The 22,540-nt window shown below is 40.5% G+C and overlaps 1 protein-coding gene across 1 annotated transcript; it reads right to left on the bottom strand.

Annotated features, from left to right (window-relative positions):
- Nucleotides 1-245: 245 nt before the first annotated feature.
- On the bottom strand, nucleotides 246-21,126 carry ATP12A (ATPase H+/K+ transporting non-gastric alpha2 subunit). The gene is made up of 23 exons (XM_076358433.1): nucleotides 20,871-21,126; nucleotides 18,721-18,867; nucleotides 17,155-17,214; nucleotides 16,058-16,261; nucleotides 15,354-15,467; nucleotides 15,062-15,196; nucleotides 14,396-14,513; nucleotides 13,459-13,727; nucleotides 12,399-12,597; nucleotides 11,799-11,908; nucleotides 10,919-11,053; nucleotides 10,448-10,640; nucleotides 9,785-9,960; nucleotides 8,571-8,707; nucleotides 7,700-7,850; nucleotides 5,580-5,748; nucleotides 4,768-4,922; nucleotides 4,021-4,144; nucleotides 3,538-3,683; nucleotides 2,760-2,893; nucleotides 1,703-1,804; nucleotides 959-1,050; nucleotides 246-776 (listed from the first exon to the last, which is right to left on the bottom strand). Exons 1-23 carry the CDS (start codon nucleotides 20,877-20,879, stop codon nucleotides 748-750), a joined length of 3,108 nt encoding a protein of 1,035 aa, XP_076214548.1. The 5' UTR covers nucleotides 20,880-21,126; the 3' UTR covers nucleotides 246-747.
- Between the last annotated feature and the right edge of the window lie 1,414 nt (nucleotides 21,127-22,540).

The following is a 22,540-nucleotide window of genomic DNA, read 5'->3' as shown; positions in this document are numbered from 1 at the left end:
GTTTTGCCATAGATTGTGGCCTTTGGAAAGTGAGTATTGAATTTGGTATCTCAAAGTGTTCAAATTGACTGGCTGTGCTTTGGTTTTCAAGATGTGTTTATCAAAACTGAACAGGTATTTGAAGGATGTTAGTCTGTTAATGTGGGCAAAAAAGGCAGATGTGCACTCCTTTCCTCTCTGACCTGCCAGAGGTTCCTGTTCCACTCAGTTTCTCTTAGTCTTGATAAGAAAATAAGATGGAGAACTGTTTTCTGGAAAAAGTTTTATTATCAAATTGTTCCTATACAGCATTTTTACCCTTGGTAAGGTAATACAGATCTATGTATGCACTCGCTTGGAATTCAGTTCCGCCAAAAAGAGAAAATCAGCCAACACCACCTTTAGTGCAAATTAATGCCTTAGATTATATGAATTTTCTGGTTTTGGGTTTTTTTTTTTTTCTTTATGCATGTTTTCCTCTCAGAGTGCTCTCCAAGTTCATCTTTGAATGAGGGAAAATTGTGCTTGTTACAAAAATAGGTAGCATTTCAATTTCTAGACAAGCGCCAGCTTTACAGTACAGTGGGAGGTAATTTATCAACCTCTAAAGTCCTTATTTCTTCATGAAATTCATGAAATTTCTTCACCCCTTCATGGGGCGAACCCATGCTTGGTATTGCACAGACAGGACATTAAAGCAGCAGAGGCTGAGTCAGGTGGGGAAGAAGTTCCACGCAAGGAGGAAGACGACCAGTGATAAGGACTGTTTCAGTAATACATGTTCTTGTCCCACCAGCCTGCAGCAGGAGAAGGGGGGGAGATAAGTTATTTTTTCCTCAGAAAGGAAAAGTAATCATTGGGAACAAATGGTCCATTTTTAAGCAGTCCACCTGTCAGCGGCAGCTAAGGTAGATGTATGAGTGAAAGGGTAGGAAAGGACACTTTATATTAAAATGATAAACTAGAAAAATCTACTTACTTCCTGGGTATCTCCTGATAAACAGCTTGCGGACTTCATCGTAGACCCATATCAAGATGGCAAATGGTACAGCCACAAACCAGTACTGAAACCTGGGAGTGGCAGAAGAGGTATTCATTCAGAAGCATCTAACCACTCAGCTGAATTTCTGGGGTCTCTGTCTATGCTATTTGATGCCACTAAAAGAGAATCTGGCCTTTTTGGCTTTTTTTTCTTCTTAATTTAAGCACTCAAACGGTTAGAAATAAGATGATGTGTATGTAAGCCTCCCAGTCTTAAGTAGTTACTGAATTAATTTATTCCAGATACTATTCAGAAGGAAATGTTGCCTGGTGCTATTACAGCCTCTGAAGATGGCAGAAAACTGGAACATTTCTGACAGCGATATCTTTAGAATAAAAGTTGCTTGCATAAAATTAAGTAAAATGCTACTTAATCTCACCAAAATATTGGGGATCCTGGCAAAAATATTAAAATGTTTGTTCTACACGAGTAGGTTTCTGGATCCTCGGTAGTAAATCTAGTAGAAAAAGTAGTGCTTTTTTTGTGGACACTATGAAGATAATGCCCTTTTTGGTCAGGAAATTGTCCACCCTGTTCTTCATAATGAATATTCTTAAATATTTATCCTTGAGTTGTGCTGCATGGGCATCCTGCTCCCATTTGTCTGTTTCTGGCAGAATGGTAAGTCCATGTCTGTTTATACGTGGAGGGCAAGGGAAGTACGCTAGAACAAAAACTTACCTCAGTGGTGTGAAGTTCAGGGCTGTAACATGTCCAAGACCATAGGTAAGAATCAGAGCAATTCCTATCTGGGAAAATATACCCACCCAGATGACTTTGTTCCTACAAGAAAACCAAAGAGGAAGGGTTACATGCCTCTGTCCATGCAAAAAAAACCTGACACCACAGCTTAATGTAAAGGCTGTGCCACTTCAGAGTTGTGGTTGTGCTCCGGTAGCTAGCTTGAGTGATCTGCATCAGATGATGAGCACTGCAGACACAGTAGCATGAGACAAGTGGTAGACTCTGTCGCACTGTCTTACATCGCATACGCCCGTGTCTTTCCTGGTAGTGTTCCTGACCTACCTAGATTAAAGCAAGCTTTAGGTAGACGTGCAGTGTGCATTAGTCATGTCTTCTAGTTGCACTGTGAAGGTGCGCATTGTGACCCAAATGTAAATGTAAGAAGGTAAATGTATACACAGGTGTAGGTTCTGTATGTGCAGATAAAGAAAAGAAACAACTTGCTTTCCTATCAGAAATACTCTGACTAAATGCCAACTTTTACTTGTAGCCTCCAACCCAATAGGTATTTTTAACTCCCTGGCTTCCAGGGGATTGAAGGGTACAGTGCGTTTTGGAGAGGGCAGTCAGCACTATCTTAGGGAGTGTGACCAGCTGGTATCTCCTCAGAGGCTAAAGTTATCTCAGAGAAGTCCAAATGTGCTATCTATTGATAACTACATAAAGAACTTAAGAAAATAACCTGGAGAGGAAACTCCCTTTTTTTGTACTAAACATTTTAATGAATAGAGAGTTAGTTTTAAGGCGATGCATTTTCAGAGTAACCAGTACAACATCCTTCTTTAAAGAAAACCCCTATCGTGAAGTAGGAAAGGGGGTGGAGGGAGGTGTAATAAAATGTTTGTCTGAGATTTGCAATTGCTTGAAGCCAGATTTAGTCTTTGTTCAAAGACTGAATGTGAGTGGGCTAAATCGCTGAGCTAACCTTCTTCTAAAATTAGCAGTAGGCTAACTTATCCTCTCATGTGTCAGGTAGAGAATCTGCAAAACTTACCTGAAAAGACCCTGCTGGAAAATGGAATTTCTTCGTGTTTTCCTGATGATCAAATCAGCAACTTGCTGAATTGTGATGCTGACAAAAAAGGCAGTATAACCAGTCCACTGTAGGTACATCCTCTGGTATTTAGTCTGCAAAGCAAAGGAGAAATCAAATAGCGTTATATCAGACGCTCATATCTTGTGGAAGTGACTGCAAACCTTTGTAGTAGGATTTCAGTTACTAAAGTGTAAATGCAGAGTTATTCTAAATTTAGATACACAATGATCAGATTTTGGCCAGTTGTTCTAGTCTGTTAGTTACTGTGGATGAGTCATAAGGCTGAAGCATGAGCTTGATGTAAGGAGGTATCTATATCGATTTGTTAATGGCTTGTGTGTCTTGCAATTTCTGCAGAATGAGTGAGGGGGAATGATGAGTGGAAGGGGGAGGGAGAGTCTGCAAAGTACTTTACAGTAGTGCTGTTCAGAAGCAGGGCTGAGAGATTATGATGGGTCTAAACAAAAGGTCTAGAGAAGAAGGTGCATCTCCAGAGGCTTTGAATCAGAAGGTGGCAAATTGTAGAAGAATGAATGAAAGAATGGAGTCTGAATGAAAGAGCTAGGTGGCAGGAAGCTCTAAAGATTCTATCCTGAGGGATCATTAGATGAAAACTAATTATTTTTGCATTTAAATTTCTCTCTCTTTCCCTAATCCGTTGTTTTGGAGGAGAGTATAGAATTTTTAAGAAACTGTTCGGTGAGAGAAGCGCAAGGATGTTTCAGTGCTTCTTTACCCATTCCTGTCCATATGAATCCTCAAAGTCATTAATGGCATTGTTTTCCCAGTCGACTCGCACGCCAAGCAGCGTGGAAGGGAGGAAACCTTGTTCAGCATACACGGTAAAATAGGTTACAAAGGCTCCCACTGACTGCATGATACCTGCAAAATCAAAGAGTTAGAAATGAGGAAGAAGCAAAATTTAGGAGCACTGGGGAATGTGCTGGATATCAGTGTTGATCTATCTCCTATGGCATGAAACTTGCTATGAGTCTAAAGGTAGTTTTAGAGCTCTTAGTGCTCTAAGGTTCTTGACCTCTGTAGGTAAAAACCTGTTGTATTGTTAAATAATGAGCAACAGAAGGGAGTTAGTAAGTTTGCCTAGGAAGGCAGCGGAAGGAGTTGAGTTTCAGCTCCCCCTTTTCTAAAAAATTAATCAACTTGATTCTGTCTTGGTTTGCTGATACAAGATAGTGCTTCAGAGAACAGGTCAACCTACCAATCTGCAGATAGGAGTATACAGCGAGCTGCTCATTCACCAGCCTGTCTTTCCTTTTGTTACGAGGTCTCCTGTTCATAATATCACTTTCAGCTTTTTCGTAGGCTAATGCAACAGAGGGGATCTACAACAGAAATAAACCATCAGATTTTGGTGGCAATATTTGTCTGCTTCTCAGATGCTTATCAGAAAAGTTTCAGTTCTCAAGTGGTTCCGTTGACATACCCTGCCTTTTCCGTATACACAGAGCAAATGAAAGAAGGATCCATGTAGCATTCTTTTGACATGTATAAAGGATTTGAGGGAAGTCTGAAACTGTTTTGTCAGTCTGGTGATCATATCACAATACAAAGGGCTAGAGGACACTGAAAACATTAAAAGGTCTTTCAGAACCCTTGGACTGGGCTGTGATGAAATATCTGGTATTCATCCCCTGTAGTAACTGCAGCAATCTGTACAATCCTTGATTGAAACACACTGTTATTTTGCACACTGCTGAGTTTTGCTTGTCAGCATGGATCAGAAGTCTTTTTTCTTTCTGCTCCCCTTCTGCAGGTTTTTTTTTCTACTCTTCTTTCTCTATCCCTGGCTGCTTTTAATCTAGCCCTCTACTCTTTCACTAGCTTGTTACTCAGCTGCAGGGTAAGGCAACGAAATCTTCCAGTGTTCTGTATGTCCCTTTGCACCCAGCCCCTCTCACTTGTCATGATATTTCAGCAGAAAAGAACTGAAAAGACCCCAACTTACGATGTCTGTGCCCAGGTCAATAAACAGGATGGTGATAGTGCCAATGGGCATTGGAATGCTAGCAATAATGTAGATGAGAAAGGGACAGAGCTCAGCAATATTCTTAGTCAGGGTGTAGGCAATTGTTTTCTTTAGGTTGTCAAAGATCAGGCGGCCTGGAGGAAAAGGAAATACTTCTGTAAAAGCTAATTGTCAACAGTGTATTCCACAAAAAAAATTAATTTTTAGCTAAACGAAGTGAAAACATTTACTGCTTATGTCTACTTTCCTCGTACATTTCCTTATGCATTTTGGGTTGTTTTTTTTTAAACTACTAACCTACCTTCCCTTAGAGCCTTCTGAAAATTCAGGTGAAAATAGAAAATCTCTTTCAATGAGACAGATTGAGGAAAAAGTCCCGTTCCACAATACGCTGTAGTTTTAATGGAAACCACAAGCTCTTTACGGTGAAAGAAGAGCGAAATGTGTGTTACTGTCATAGGTGAAAATGTAGAGAAAACAATTTTGTATCTTTGTGAGGCTCAGAACTGCATAGGAACAAGATGGGAAGTGCTTTTGTCTGGAGCTTGAACAAGCAGCGATAGCAGACCGATGCAATGTGTGAGAGAGGGGGATGATTTCCTTATTGTCTGTTTGTCGTGTCTATAAATGGAATTAATTCCTAGTTTTTCCAAATACCAAAATCACATTTCCAAATCCAGATGGAAAAAAAGGGGGGTAAGCACAGGAGGGAAGGATCAGGAGGACCCACCAGTGCTGTGTGGCTGTCAGCAGCTTTCAGCTAAGAAAGTGGATAGCAACATTATTTTTACCTTCCTCCACTCCTGTGACAATAGAAGCAAAGTTATCATCCAGCAATACCATATCAGCTGCATTTTTAGCTGCGTCAGAACCAGCAATACCCATAGCAATTCCAATATCTGCTTTTTTAAGAGCGGGGGAGTCATTGACTCCATCTCCAGTCACGGCAACAACTGCTCCCTGAAACACACAAAAGGATCCAGATGTGGGTTTTTTGAGGAGATGGTGCTATCTTCCCCTAAGGACAGTCTGCTCTCAGCACACTCCCTGTCTTTAAATCTCTAGAAGAAAGATGCTGATATGAAGTTCTGAATCCTCTTCGTACCCACATAAAACATAGCCAGTGATCAGAAAGACGCTAGGTAGGATTAATACAGCAACCTCAGACTTTTGTGTGACAGATGTCTGTATCTGAGTTTGTCATCTAGACTCCCTTCAAAGTAGAGAGAAATGGGAAATTCAGCGATATGATTTACTACATCCTAAAGAGTAGGCATCTAAATTAGGTGCACTTAGAAATGATCAGATTAATTGCATTTTTTCTGTGGAATATAAGGGGGCTTAAAAATTTAGACATCTGTCTATATGTATACGGTCTATCCCTGTCTGAGCAGACCTAGGCTCATCTCTGGCATCTGTGGGAGATTCAGTTGACACAATATGTTCTGTCCTTGGTTTTTTTTGTGAAGTGCTTATACAGTCAGTCAGTTTTCATCTTAATTGTAAATTATGTAACTGTTCAGTCAGAGAGCGTTCTCATCCTATCCCAGCAACTTCTGGTCATTGCCAGTCTATGCTAGATTTGTGTTAGTAATCCAAAAGATGGAAAACTGATAATTCAACTCAGCTGCTTTGTTATCTTCCAATGAAACCATCTACTGCAGCTAAAGGTCCTGTTCTAGTTGATGCAAAAGTTCAGGGCTTGATAACAATACAGTGTGTTCTGAGTGGGGAAAAAGCCTGGCAAACTGATTAATACAAATACTGAATGTCCTGTCCCTGTGGGGATTTAGCACAGTGTCACTACCTATAAATAATGCCATGTACAGAAGGGCAGAACTAAACATAGCATGTAGACTGGCTGGCTTGAGTTGAGGGGGGTAGGGTGTTCCTTTTCATCCTTTAAAGAGCCAAATCTACTAGGAGTGTGGGTGTCTAAGCAGTGCAGAACACATTTACCCCGTCTGCCAAAGGCCATAAAAAGATTTTATCTTTTTTTTTTTTTTAATCTCCTGAAAGCAGTTCAGGCTTAAACCCGAAGAGCTGATAATGCTGATTGGAAAGCTTAGCTCTGGTGTAATTACAAAAATAAAATAATGTCTTGCGCCACATCTCCTTCTCTGCAAAGTTCAGGCACAGCAGTAGCGTGGCTTTCAATTCACAGCATCTACTTGGAAGATGTCATATCTGAGGGGAGAATCTTTCAATGACAATTTGCGTCTTTTTCAGAGCTCTATACATGTAATTTCTTCCCCTTCTGCCTCTTGTGCTGGCTGCACTCCATGCTCCTTTACATAATATTGCCAGTGGATGGGACAAAGTCTCTTTAAATCCTGCTTTCTGTGGGTTGCTTTACAGTCTCTGAAAGTAACATAGATAAGGCTTGGTTCTACATAAATCACGCTATGACATTTTGCAGGATTCATAGCTTGTTTTGCTTCTAAACATTCCTGTGGGCAGGAAGTGCATAGGTTTAAATGGCCACAAGAGATAAGATGAGAGGATGTGGTAACATGTTGCTTTTATCTGGGTTTAAAGAATTTTTGAGGCAAGGCTGCTTCCCAAACAGTGTATAGTCTCTGCCCAGGAGGCTTTATGTGCAGCACAGCAGCAGCTTCTCAGAATTATATGCAAAAGACAGCTCCAAGCCAATCAAACTTAGGAAAAACTCATTTTGTCAATAGGAGTTCAGAGTCTGTAACAGGAATTTGAGTAGCCTGGATTCTGTCCATCAGTGTTTGTGGCAATCTGTTAATGTTCTTGCACAGTGAAAAGAGTATAAACAGAGCTTAGAGAGCATTGGAAATTGGCTTCCACCCTCTCACCGCGGGGATGGTATCTGTGGAAAGCTACTGCCTCATGAATGCCCTCTAGCCATAGCTGTGTGTAACCTTTTACACCTCTTACTCACCTGCCTTTGGCAGCCTTCAACTATAACCAGTTTCTGTTGGGGTGATGTCCGAGCAAAGACTATCTCTGAGTGGTCACACAAGATTTCATCCAGCTGCTGCAAGCTCATATCCTTCAGCTCCATCCCATTAACTACTGCTGCTGTAGCTTCTCTGTAAGAGCCATGGGAAAGCTGGGTAAATTTTCAAATCAAAAGGCTTAGATAAAAATAGTGCACTCATAGAATGTATGAGGCTTGATAGTAAGGAAAGCAGCAAGTTGAGTTAATTTCAGAAGCATTAGTTGTTAATCAGCAGGTGTTGAATGAAAGCCAGTGTAGAAATCCAGAGTGAATTACAGTTACCTAGATACAGAGGGGAGTAATTGAAGCTTCCTCCTGAGCAGACATAACAGCAGAAAATGCATTTTAAAGAGGGCTCTGAGTGGGAGGGTGGCACAGTGGAGGAGGAAGACATCTTTTCTGTAAACAGTTTTTATCTTTCTCTTGTGATGTTATTTTTTTCACATTTAATGGGTGAAAGTGGAATTTGGACTGATGGTCCTTAGGTCGTGTGATTCTGAATTTTGCTTTTTGTATGTGTGTGTTTTGTCAAATGGGCAGTGACAGCAAAGTCCAACATGATCTGCAAAGTATAATTTCCTAGGTTTTTTTCAAGGGCCAGTGAAGATGAGAGCCACTGACCTAGACACATAGTTATTTAAGTAGAGATGGACGCGTTGGATGGACACAATGGCTTGGGAATGTATCAAGAAACAGAAAAGCAAAAAGCAGCCATGATTTAGAAATAGGCTATAAAAGCATGGTGGGGGGAGAAGGCATAGCTTTCAGAAAATGAACCCATAGGAATCCCCTATACTCTGTTTGCTCTTACCGTCTGTTGACTTGCTCAACAGGAATGTTGAGGCGCTTAGCAATATCTTCCACAGTCTCGCTGGTGGCTGAAATGATGCCTACACTCTTGGCAATGGCCTTAGCTGTGATTGGATGGTCGCCAGTGACCATGATAACCTGAGGAAGGGACAAGCACTCAACATGAGTGACAAATGTATAGGCAATGGCTGGAGTGAGATAAGGTGAAATATCTATTGTTGTAGACCAGGAAGCGGTTTAGAATCTGAACTTGGAAAGCTGTGCTAGGTACATAACGATGACAGCTTATGACTATTACTTACTTAGCTCTATATTGACATCTGGTCTCTACCGTTTGTTATTGCACTATTTTATCAGGGCAGTGATATCATTATCAGTGACAATTTGTCACAGGCAGCAAGGTTAGAATAATACAGAATAAAGAAGCCTTTGTATAAGAATTTATATTAGGTATACTCAAAGGTGAGAGTTCGTTAGAATGTTGCATCTTAAAATGGATCCTTGTGACTGAGGTGTCCTGACAGATAAGACACCGTTTTTTCTTGTTTTTCTTGAAGAAAAGTTGCCAGTTGCCAGATCTGCCTTCAGAATACAGAAAATTTCATCAGGGTTGGGACTTGTGATTCATCTCATCCGAGATCAGTAATTCCGGATACTGATTTTCCTTTCTTTACCTAGATTGCCTCTCTGCCTAGAGCTGAAAGTTTACTTGTGGGTCCCCTGGGAGGACTGCTTTAGGTTCAACAATTCAGGAGAATTACTGCTTCAGGTTCAACTTTGAACAGTTTTGAGATTAGTGATTCCTACGCATAAAAGTTCATAACAGGTGTAGCCCTGTGTCCTAATGCCTTCTCAAGAATTGTTTCTGTTACCTTACGCTGTTTACAAACAAGTAATTCTAGCTGGCATGGTTTCTATATTCTAGAAATGAATCTGATGAGACAGTATCTGAGCTTTTCCAAATTTGGATTTCCAGTTTTGGGGTTCTGTGCACTTCCTATAGTCTGATTCCCACGTAAATTAAACTGTTTTGCCTCTTGGGGCCTTCAAGTAGTTTCTTTAGGTTACAATTGTAGAATGGTATTACAAACGTTTAGATTTTTGGTAGTTGTTGCTAGAAAGATACTTAATGACATTGTGGTGGAAGATCTTAGAAGTTATATTATCATGAGTCTTTCTGTAGAATCACTGTATTTTTCATTGTAAAATCCCTACCTTGATCCCAGCACTGCGGCATTTTGAGACAGCATCTGGCACTGTGGAACGAGGTGGGTCAATCATAGATAAGAGCCCAACAAAGCACAGGTTGGAGGTTGGGAAGTTCATGGAATCTGTGTCAAATGGGTAGGTGTCTGGAAACTCATTTTCAGGCAGGTACAAATGACAGAAACCTGAAAAGAAACTTAAGTTGATGTAAAGTACAGGAAATAGTGGGAGAAAGAGGAAAGCTTGCTATATAGCATCAGGCTTATGCTCTTGTCTGTAGAATTCCAGTGCATTTAACCATTACCTTTTCGTGGAGGATTTTTTAACCTGCCATTATAACCTTCACATCAAAGTTCATATAGAGTCAGTGTTTCACATGGCAAAGCTAGTGATACTGCCAGCAGGGAAGAATGTTTTCCTTTGTGGATTACCTATGGGTTTTTTTGGCTGCGCAGTGTGGCAGATCAACATCAGTATAGAGCAGTAAGGGCATCCCTGCCACAGAGACCTTACAGCACGTCAGTGTGGTTTTAACACTGCTTAGGAGGCTGTACGCTTTCCTTTTTCCCCTCCACTGCGAGAGGAATGAAGTCCAGACACACTGGATTGTACCAAGTTTTAAAACCCCATTTTACACCGCAGTTCTCTGATAGTCCCTCTGGTTGGACTCACCCAGCACTCTCTCTCCCATGCCCCCCAGTTCCATGTATGCTGTTTGGAAAGCTTCTGCCTTTTCACTGTCCAGTGGTTCTTCTTTGCCGTTGATCATGATAGTGCTACATCTCTCTAAAATCCTCTCTGGGGCACCTTTCATCACCAGCAGAAAGCGTTTGTCGTTGGGATCTTCAGTCTCATGAATCGAAAGCTGTGTGCCACAAATATGAAATGATTTGAAAGATCATACGTGATCCTCACTTGTTTCTAGTTTTGATCACTTTGCATGGAAGTAATGTTTCTTCTTTTCCATGAGGATATCATACATTCTATCAAATGGAATTAACTACGTTTATTATAGCTTAGATTTCCTCTGTCACTGAATTACTCCATTAAGACTTTGAGGTCACAAATAGTTGTGTTAGACCCAGTGATAGAAACGGTTTAAGCTGGAAACAGTCTGGCATAATTTCCACAAATGAAACACACCTGGAATTTGTTGGTAGAGTTGAAAGGAATTTCAGCCACTTTCTTGTTCTGTGCTCTAATATTCATGACGTCACCCAAAATGACTTCTGCAAATTTTAGCAGAGCTGTTTCAGAGGCATCACCTACCACAACTCTCTGTATGCACAAAAGAAGAAGCAGTTTAGAGCACATATACTTCTGCGCTTCCATCAGGGGAGCTTGCATGCTTCTATAACATGTTGTATGCTTAAGCAGCAATGAATCTATGTAGCTACATCCAGGTTGTCCTGGAAAGTTATTACAGTAAAAATTTGGGACATCTGTTTTGCACTTGCTGCTAGAACTAAGCTACAGCAAAGAGATGAAATTAGCGCTTGATTCTGCAAAAGCGCAAGATTTGTGATCACTTTTAGGTTTGTGTGGAAGCTTTGTAATGCAGTTCTAGGGTAGCAGCAGGCATGTATGGGTAAGCTAACTGATGCACAAAATCAAGTGACTTTGAGGAATGCATTGATGGAGTAAACAGTAGAAATCGGGGATCTGTTCTGGTAGTCTAGTCACCAGAATTTACTACCTTCAGCAGTCATGTGTAAAGACATTAATTAAGGCACGTTTGTCTTTTCTATCTTGCTATATTAAATTAATAGTGTAGTAATTATTAGTGTAGAAATTCTTGCTACCTGAATTGTCTTTTTCCTCATAGGGACAGTTGCTCTTAGCTTTGTGGGTTTTCCCCCCCGTCTTAAACGTTTTGTGAGTGTATAGCAGTAATGCTACTATTCATAGTAACTTAGAAGATTGCTGTGGTAAAATGAAGGACGTTACTAAAGCCAAACAGAACAACTTACATGTATTGTTCTTTCAGAGGAAGAGAAATAAGCTGATACAAAGCAGGCAGTACCTTCATTATTGGGAGATTCTCCTGCCCTGGTCTGAATTCTGCCCGGTTGCAGAGAGTTAAAATTTTTGATAATGCTGTCCATGATGGAGAACTTTGGTCAAAAGGCTGGGCTGAGAGGAAGCAAAATAAATATTGCATCCCTTAGCATATTACGTGATGAAAGTGGAAGCTTGAGTTTTAAACAACAGGATTGAATTATTTGCAGAAGAAAATTGCTCTTTTGAGAGGTTCTGTGACAGAAAAACAATTTGACACAAACCATTACATCCGTCAGTTAGCGGTTCTGGCAAAGTTGCTTAGATGATCCTTCTCTGTTTATTTCCCTACTAAGTTTACCGTCGGCAAAAGGATCTGGATTAGAACCTCCTCCAGACATTCTGTGAGTGGAGTTAAAATATTAATTCTTTTTTTCACGTTTCTACATGGCTAAGAAGGGATTTTCTTGTTGCACACCACACTTCTATGTGGAAGGAAAAAATGTCTGGTTTAGCTATCAAAATATATTCCCATTGACATCAGCTTGACAGCTGGTAGGTGTGAAACACCACAGGTTTGATCCAAGTAGTTGCCCCTTCCCAGATCCCCCATTGCCATATTTACTTGTTTGATCTTCACTGGTGTCAGCTGAGTAGATCTGATTATCAAACCAGAGGTGAGCAACAGTCATCCTGTTTTGTGTGAGGGTCCCTGTCTTGTCAGAACAGATGATGGAGGTAGAACCGAGTGTTTCTACAGCTTCCAAGTTCTTCACCAAACAGTTCTTCTTTGCCATCCGCTTGGCTGTCAGAGACAGACTCACCTGGCAGAAGTAAAGAAGTTCAGCTCACTGTTAGTGAGGTACAGTTACAGAATGATGCAGTGAGGTTACATAGTTCTGCTCGGTTTTGTTTTTGGTTTTGTTTTTGGTTTTTTAGGATGAGAACATTTTAAAAAAATTATCTTTTGGTTGACTGCAGTGCATTTTTTTTCTTTTTTAATAGCATTATTAAGGTCAGAGGCTTGGCTGTAACTAGCACAAGTACATTTGCTGCTGAGAGGAACCTGCTTTCCTGCTGATAGAAAATCAGAATGTCATATCAGTTAAGAGGCTGTTTTAGATGGGAGAACCTACGATGCGGGGGGAGCTTCTAATCACCAACTCAATGAATCCTGAAATGATTCTCTTCATTATTGCAGTACTGCTGGTTGTTCATTGTTGGTGTACTTTAAGGCTAACAGTGCTTAGCAGTTGTACTGCTTCTCAGCCAGGGATTTTAGTGATGCTTTATACATGTTAGTAAGTGGAATTTTCACATGACTTTTAGGGTACAATATCCTCATTTCCAAATAGGAACAGGTTGTGGGGAAATGAGTCACATCATTCTACTGGTTAGGAATTGAGGGAGAACTGTACTTGAAGAACCTTATTTCAAATTGGATTGTTGCACTGAAGCTTTTAAGATTAATGGCTCAGTTATGCCAGAATTCCCAAATGAAATGTTTGTCCTTTCAGTTTCATGGAAACAAACACCCCTATTTCAAACTCAACTCAGCCAAGTCACTTAATAGATAATTTGTTCTTCACTGGTTAGTGTTGCACTGTAACGAACTTAGGAGTGATGAATTGTGGTAATGACTGAAGAACTACAGTGGCAACCAGCGAATTCAAACATAGACTCACCGTTACTGTGGCTAGCAGTCCCTCTGGCACATTTGCCACAATGATGCCAATGAGAAAGATGATGGAGTCCAGAATCTTGTATCGCATAGAAACAGATATAATGAAGAAGAGAACACCGATGGAAATGGCCACTCCTGCCACCAGGTAGACAAAATGTTCTATCTCAATAGCAATGGGTGTTTTCTCATTTCCTACTCCCGATGCGAGAGAGGCAATCCGCCCGATGATAGTGCGATCCCCAGTGTTGATTACAATGCCAGTAGCAGTGCCTGCAAAGAAATAAATGATTGTCAGCTCCAGGAGAGACTAATCCTGTCTTCTGTACCCAGTACTGATTGACGAAGACCCTTCTCAGCCTTAATGTGACTGAGACTTCACCCCAGAATTACATTCTTCCCCTTAGAAATCTTAGAAGCTCTGTCGGTGATGAGACAGACAGACGTAAGCTATTTTCATTCATTAGAGTCTTTTTTGATTGCATTGCAGTAGGAACGTAGTGTTATCCTGGGTGCTGTACGGTCTCGTAGCAGATAGTCTGTTGGGTATGACACACATACTTTTTAGCCCTGAGAATAGGAACAACACCTTTATGTGTGGAGAGCCCTTACTCAGAAGCATCCACAAGTACTTAGAGGCATCGGCAATTTGACATTCCTAAAGATAGTGATGGAAAGACCACAAGGAAACTGCAATTAATTGATTGTTGCACCCATAACCAGGCTAGGTGTTAAAATAAATGTCTCACTGGTTGATGCTAAGTATGACTAGCCCAGTGCTTAAGGCTTTATTTTGGTGTGCTTGGGACAATAGTTTCTTGTGAGCAACTAAACCTTTCTGGAATTCCTTGAAGCAGAATTGTTTAAAATGAGTTAGCAGTATTACGTAGCACCCTGTACAGGTGCCATTTCTGGAGGCCCTTCTCTCCGTCTGTACACACCTTCCACACAGGTGGTGGAGTAGAATGCAATGTTCCTGGTCTCCAAGGGGTTCTCATGGGTGAAGTCACAGGAACGAGACTGTGGTTCTGATTCCCCTGTGAGCGAAGAATTGTCCACCTTTAATGAAATGGAGACATGCCCATATTAAAGTTAGTAATATGCAGTTATGTCTAGCTCAGAAGGTAAGGCGGCAGCACATTTAATAATGGGTGACAGGGCCATAATCTCTCAGTGCCTTTTCTCCGAGGGAGTTGCCGTTGTCACTGAGAGAATCTGTTTCTGTGGGAATTCAGTTCAGTCAATGTTTTGTGTCTGTCAGTGGGATTTTCAGTAGCAGCCTGAAAGAAAACATGGTTTGAAGATCTGCCTCCAGGTCTGTGGAAACTCTTAATACTGTATTGGTATTTCTGCCCCTGTCCTGGCAAAGAGTATTGCTAGAACATGGTGTGGACCTAATGGCTTCTTTTAATGTTCAGGGAGTGGAGATGTTAGTCCTAGATGAGCTGAGCATCACAGTATAGCTTCTGCACTCTATGATTTAATTAGATTATGTCTAATTAAAGCTCTAATAACTCACATTGGGTGCGCAGAAATTCTTTATATGTAGTAAAAGTCTCTAAACCATGTTTTTCCTCTTTCCCCATGCTCTACAAAGCACTGTTTACCTTACAACCCTGAGTAAAGATCAGACGAATGTCTGCTGGGATCCTGTCTCCGCCCTTTATTTCCACGATGTCTCCAACCACCAGCTGGTCTGATGGCAGTTCCTTCTTTTCTGCATCTCTGATGACAAGAGCTTGCTGAAAGACAGAAGTGTGACAAAAATTAGCATTGTGCCATCCTCTAAACCTCCTGCCAAGAGGTAAATTCAAGTTGGGCTTATTGTGGTTTTGTCATTTTGAGGTGCATTATTGGAATGAACTTTCATCTCATATGAAATGCCTTGGTTATTCTCACCTGTGGAATCATTTTACTGAAGCTGGCCATGATGTTTGTGCTTTTAGCTTCTTGATAGTAAGCAAAGATACCAGTGAGGATGACAACCAGTGCCAGGACTACTCCAAGGTAGAGCTAATCAATAAAAGACATAATCCAGTTAATTTAAGACAAGTGTTAAGCAGTTCCTCTGCTAGAATAAATCATAGTTCTATATTGTTTCGGGAGACTCTTAAAATGAGGTATTGGTCAGGTTAAAAGACAGTTTAAGAAAAGAACTCTCAAGTTTTGCCCTGCTAATGATCAAGTAAAGCTTTTCGAGTATGAAGACGGCTTTTGATAGCAAGTTTCCCATCTCTCTAAAAGCCTTCTCTAAACTAAACCTGACACAAACCGGAACAATTTACATTCCTAGCAGAGCATTAACTCATAAGGGAATCAGAGTCAAAGACTCCAGAGTACTTTGTGGACTTCGGTATTGCTCTTATGAGTACTCAAGTAGTTATGATTATGGGTAGTGGTTATAAAACCTTTGGATAGGCACTCTTAGACAGAAGTGGTATGTCAGGTATTTGAGCATTTATCAGAAACATTTAGTAGCAGAGGGAGAGTCCTGAAAGAATAAAAGGCCTCCTTGTAGTTACTGAATAACTGTGAATTAGTATTTAAATTACATAGATTGTCAAAGGGTCAAATACTCACTTTGTGGTTATTCAAATACTTACATTGTCAAAGGGTGATTCAGCTCCCTGAGCAAGCTGAATGCCAAATGAAATCCAGGAGAAGACGGCTCCTATCCATAAGAGGATGGAAAACCCTCCCACCATCTGCTTGAGGAACTTAACAATTTCAGGAGTGGCTTTGGGAGGAGTGAGTGAGTTGGGACCATCCCGAGCCAAAATCTCTGCTGCTCTTGCACTAGAGAGACCCTGCAAAAGTAAATGACGTGTTTAAAATGAAGTCACAGAAAACAGATTTTTGTCTCAACTTAGAACAAAATTCACATGCTGTTTTTTCCTTAAACATTGTTTGTGTCACAGATCAGCTGCAGTAACCTGCATCTTTGATTTCCAAACTTTGTGATTTCAGGGTGGCTACTATTAGTTATCTGCTAGGAAGAAACAGATATTTTTTTACTGGAGCATTGAATCTGGGGCTGCATCCATTAGGAGTTTTCATTCTGTCGGTTATCTGTCAAGTATACCTGTACTTAGTGTTTAGAAAGCTGGGGAAAAACAGGCATCAGTTCTTTTGCCACTGTTTCTGCATTTCCACCAAGATGTTTGGAGTTCATGGGTTACTTGAAATTCTTGTCTGTACTCTGGCCACGTTGCAATGCTTTGATATTCGAAAGTGAGGTGTCAAAGGGACTCAGGAGTATAGTTTCTCAAATCTAGCATTTCCTTCAAGATAAAATAATTTCCAGTGCACTCTCTTGCTACAGACACTGCCAGTGAAAAATGAATTGTCGTGAAATTGAAATATCAGATAAAAACTTCAGAAAAGCTGAGGTCCTGGTGCAAACTTTGAGGTCACGTTTTGCGCAGGGATTTTGATTTCAAAACAGTAGATCAGACTTCTTCAGACTTGAGAGAAACTCCAGTCTAAACCCATGTCAGTGCTGTACGTGGACTTGCTGGTTTAGGCTTTATTGGGAGTTAGCGCGTCATACTCATGCATGCGTGCATCCACACGTACATCTATAGGTATGAGTCTGTTGATTTGAATGTTTTCCTACTGCTTCTAGGAAGCTTTGGGTAAGTCAGAGGCAAAGTAAGGCAACTGATTCAGGCAGTTTCTTAATGATGCCCTATAGACTTACTTTATTGATGCTCGTACCATACTTTTCCTCCAGTTCTGAAGTGCTGAGTTTGTGGTCATCCTGGATTCCAAAAGAAAGAGAAAATAATAGTGAGCAAGCAGAATGTCAGACTGCTTTATTTATTTCAGGATCTGGGGAATGTTCAAACACCTGGATCTAGGACCACGGATCCAGTTGCTAGTATGACATTCCACTTATTCATGAATAGACAATATGCAATTTGCATATTGATAAGCAAATTATCTTCCACTGGAAGATGGTATTTTCTTTTGGTTTTGAGAGTACTTTTGTAAATAGCTCCCTCCTCCAGCAAATCTGTCACAAGAACAGAATGGTGTTTTCATGTCAATACTGCTTGCCACAAATGTCTGTGCTTCTTTTAGATAAATAGCTCCTCTTTAAATGCTACAGGACTCAAGCATTCAGTACCATAGGCAATATGTTGACAGAAGAAAGGGTGTGGTGTCAGAATATGTGTGACAACAATCGTTGCACTTGATTGACAAGGTAGGGTATGTGAAATTATTCGCCACAGTCTTGTAGAAAGAAGCAGCAGGTTCTAACCACAGTTAAAAAGGGTGTGGGAGGGGGAAATCTCAAAGCTCTTCTCCTTTCCCTGCAGTGACACCTCTGTGATATCATTGACCTAATTATATTTTGTGCCGAACTAAGACTTAGAAGCCAAGAATTTGAGAGATCTCACAATTGTTTTCACAGAATGATTCATTGGTACTTGGATGAGTCAATTAACTTGTCTGTGCTTTGGTTTCTCTTTAGAAACATGAGAGTAATGTTACATCCCTGGTGGCAAAGATAAGATACGTTGAGAATTATTTAGCTAGTACTGGGTAGATCTTGGAAACATGATGGGGAAACTGATGGCCCATTTTGGGGTATCCTTACCCTTTGAAATACCATCTAGCCCATAAATAGCCTCTCCTTTGAGTTGTTCTCAAAGCAATTCAGAAAAGAGGTCAGTATAATTACCTTCATTTTTCAGATTGGGAAACTGAATCGTATAGAGAGGAAGCAACTTTTCCAAGATCAGCCAGCAGGTCAGTAGCAAGCCGGAAGTAAAATACAGGTTTCTTGAGCTTAGTGCGCTGTCCTTGAAGTACAGTGCAGTTAGTTTGGGGAAAAAAAAACTGTGCTTAAAGCTGAGGCATGCTTTTAGATATACTAGAAATCTCTGGAGCAAAACGTTGTGTTTCTACCTTTCCTTCTGTTTCCTGGCTGACTGTGTAAGTGGCAATTCAGAGGAAATACTGATTGCAGCTATTCCACCTGGGGAATAACTCCTCTTTGGGGAGATAATGTTCTGTACCATTGGTGACTTAATTAAGCCAGAATCATTCTTTCATTATAGGTATTAACCCTGCACAACTCTTTTCTGGCACACTTCAGGAGCGTGAGGAAACAAATCCTTCCCTGTGTTAGGATTTTCAGTGCAGCAGGTCTTCTGTTAAAATGATAGTGCATTGGCATTCACTCCCCTTCACCAGACTTCATTCAGACAGTGGGTAGAGGCTGTCCTGCCACGTGTAATGGGAGCTGAGCAACACTCACCAGGTCCAGTTCTTTCTTAAGGTCTTCTGTCTTCTTTTTTTTCTTGTTGCCTTTCAAGTCTTTGTACGTCTCCCCTTCATCTCCAATATCTGTTTTTTCTAGATCTTTTGTCCCATAGATCTCAACCGAGTAAACATCAGACTTTTTCTGTAAAAGAAATATGGTTTTGGCATTGTTGTGAACATCTGTTGGGACTTGAAGGAAGCAGTAAAAATATACCACAAAGTCAAACTCTGACAAATCTACTTTTTTTAGACAAGCCACAGATTGCTACTGTCTCTTTCTCCTGGCAACTGAGAGTGCTAGTTCCTGTCGTATCCTGAGATCCCTCCAGCATGTGTTGCAGTAATCATGGTCAGGTCTTTGGCACATGTAAATTACAGTGATTCCTTTAGAGATGTGCAACACTTTTAGCAGTTTATGGTCTAACACAAAGTGTAGGAATAATGCCCAGGATCTCAGCATTACTAGTGAAAACCATTAAGTCATTTATCAGCTCCAAGAAGAGATCAGTGTAAAAGCAAAAGATTTTTAAAAGAAAGGGGAGGGGGAAAAAATATTCATTGAGAACTTGCCTATTCCTGGAGCTTTCTAGATACATGACTTCAAGATTTACTTGTCTTTTTTAATTAGAATTAACATTTATACATTTATATTTACACATTTACACTTGATCACGTAGCGAGAAATGGAGGCAAACACCATACTGGTAGCCAAGGAGAAGCAAGTCTTTCTTTTCACATAGAGCTCAGAACTGACAGGGAGTTAGCAAACTTCACTCGTTTTTGCCAATCTAGTATCAGGTGCAGGAAACTGTTAACACAGGGAAGCTGCTAAACCTCTGACAATGTTTTGCTTTTATTGATAACTTGGGGGTTGTGCTGTTTCCTAACTTTAAGTTAATACCGTAGTCTGAAGGGCAAACTTCCTGTGTTGCTACTTTACCAGCTTCTATAATCATAACGTTCCAGATCCTAATTATCTTGTAAACTACATGCCATGCCTTGGAAGAACTATTGGTTGACCCCATTTCAGAGGCTTCCTTACAGATTAACCATCAGAGCTTCGTGAGAGTCATACTGGATCTTATCTGATGGTGTGCTTTACTAGTGGGCCAGATGAGCTTGTAGGCTGCTTGCTGCCGCCGTTGTCTGTCTAATGAGTACATACACACTCTGCAGGGCATTTGTCAATGTTTGGACTCCTGCAGAGGTAATATTTCAGATGAGTTGAGAGTAGATGTCTTAATTACGTGCAGACTAAACCAGAGAGCTCAAGTAATGGAAACAACAAGGGAAAAAAAAAAAAAAAAGGATTGGGACATCTTATTACATAATACTATTCTGAACTCAAAAGCGGCATCTTCTCCTCAGATGCCCTTTAATTAGAGGAATGTTGAAGTCTTGACATTGTATCTTGAGGAAGGGAAAAACTAAGAGCTGGTGAGTGGTTTGGGGAGTTAAAAGTCTGAAATCCTTTTCCTAAAGCACTTGAATTTGCTTGGTGATACATATCCCAGATAAAGGACATGTCTGTTACAAGAAGTTCTATTTTTTCTACCATGCCGAAGATTCACAATCTGGTTTATCTATTGGGATTTTTCCTTCACCTTCCTCCTTCTCCTCCTCCTCTCTTTAACTATCCCACCCAAAAATCTGTTCAGCTTTTCAAATCCCCATAAAGTAGAGAGACCAGGAGAGAAAGAAAACAGCTATCTATTGTGAGAACTTAGCAGATGGAGGAGAATAATAAAGACAATGAAGTTAGTAAAATTTATTGATCACTTCTAAGCATGATCTATGTTTAACTTTTAACCTGCAAGTTTTCATAAAATCTCAGATTTTGGCATTTGCAAAAGGGGTAACGTTCATGAAACTCTTGATTATGAAACTAGCCAGTCCTAGAATTCTTCGCTATGCAATCTGATCTCTTTACTTTTTAGGATTAGAGGTGCATGCCCGTAATGTACCTCCATACAGTGAAAATTTTAGTTGGGGCACTGGATGCCCAACAGTGTCTAGTATTAGTTCCATTTTTCACTTAGCTCATATTTATAATATACATATGTATATTAAAACTTAAATTAATGCTTGTTCTTAAGAAGAAAAACACATGTGCAATAGCAGCAGTTCCGTGAACGGTGTACTCACCTTTACCATCTTGGTGAGTTTATTCCTTTCCTGATGGAGTGAAACAGCCAAGCTAAAGTCTCTGGATGAAAAGCAAAAGCCCAACTGGAGAATGAAGTGGCTCAGAGTAGTTTTGGCTATTGGAGTGCAAAAGCTCACAGAGGTTGTAGCTCCCTCTTGCCTGGCAAGCAGATGTTAGCTGGAATCCTGCTTGCACTTTGGCATCCTTCAGGCAGGACGACTTCGTTGTCCAAAGCCTGTGGAGAAAGAGCACTGTTGGCTAGTGCTTTATAAATCAGCATCTTGTGCTGCCACTCCACCCCTCTCCTTCCAGGTCCAGCCCATCTTCTGTTTCACCTGTAGTAGGTGGAAAAATACCACAGTAATGGGCATGTGGGTTTCAGGTCAGATAGTTTCTAATTATTCCTTTGTAGTGTTTGCTCACGACTAGGGAACAGGTGTATTATTCATCTTGCTAGAAGCAAAGAGTTTTCTTCGGAGACTTTCCAGCACTGGACTCCCCTTATGATTTCCAGCTGTCGTGGCAACGTACGGTGGGGTAAAGGAAGTCTGTGCACATTTTGTCTTGCTTTGTTTACATGATGTTCTGTTTGCCTGCCTAGGGTCCCTAAAAGTCAGATCCCTGCCCTGTTTAGGTACTAATAGGGATTTAGTGGAGTGGTGCTCCTTCAAGCCTCTTAGCTTGGACTTCACTTTTAATTCTTGCATTGCATTTGTTGTGGTTTTAACCTTCATGCTTAGCTGAAAAAAGCACTTCGGAGTGCATTTTCAGCAAGAGCACTTACCTGAACAGCTTATTTACATTGTTTGTCTTGCACCAATTACCAGCTTCCATACAGGAGTGATTATGAGATTTATGACACTTTTGATACCTGGTGTATCTCATCGCTTAGAAGTAAAGTTAACTTCTTCACCTCTGAAATTTAACTGAGAAAAATGAAGTCAAATAGGGTGAAGGATTTTCTGTACTTTAACATTATTTGGGGGAAGACTGTCTTTCATCTGTCTGACAGAACTGGTCTCACTGAACAACATAGCATTTCAGCAGTTGGTCTTTTACATTATATAATTCCTGAGCTTCAGATTGCATCATTTGAGATGCTGTGAAGTACCACAGTCACTAGCAGATGACTCAAATTGTGGTGAGAGATACCACGTGTTAATGGAGATAACTGATGTTGACTGTTTCAAGCTATATGTATAAGCTGTTAGTGTAGGGAAGACAACCAAGAAATGTCCCTGACTACTTCAACAGGAGCATAAATAAATTCACGTTCAACTTACAGGCAGGTTCCAAGTGATTTGAGTATCACACCTCCTTAAACATCGCTTATATTAAAAAGCGAAGCTGTTTCCACTTTTCAGTTTATGTGTATTGGTCTTTTTCCATGGCATTCTTTCATCTTAGAATGTTATGCAAGATACAGAAGTGTATCTGGAAAGGTTTCGCGTTCAGTTTCTGCTGTTTGTTGTATTGAGAACTGGATTGTGTCCTGGGGCTTGAAGATGAAACCTTTTCATATGTATATAAGTATTGGAGATTTCACAATATGTCCCGTATGCAAGAGCAGTAATATATTGACTGTATCCAGTGAATCTGCATGTGTCATGTCTTACCCATTACTGAGATTGTTCTCTCTACTGCTGGAAAAGGTACTAGAACAAGAAGA

The sequence above is a fragment of the Aptenodytes patagonicus genome, chromosome 23 (genome assembly GCF_965638725.1).
Source record: "Aptenodytes patagonicus chromosome 23, bAptPat1.pri.cur, whole genome shotgun sequence".
NCBI lineage: Eukaryota > Metazoa > Chordata > Aves > Sphenisciformes > Spheniscidae > Aptenodytes > Aptenodytes patagonicus.
This window is presented reverse-complemented; position numbering and strand designations above follow the sequence as displayed.

What these genes read in the sequence shown, in the direction of transcription:
- ATP12A (XM_076358433.1), bottom strand. An exon ending in ATGGTACGAGCATCAATAAA is followed by an intron (nt 16,262 to 17,154) that starts GTAAGTCTATAG and finishes TTACTTTTGCAG; the next exon opens with GGTCTCTCTAGTGCAAGAGC. An exon ending in AGAATCTCCCAATAATGAAG is followed by an intron (nt 11,054 to 11,798) that starts GTACTGCCTGCT and finishes TTGTGCATACAG; the next exon opens with AGAGTTGTGGTAGGTGATGC.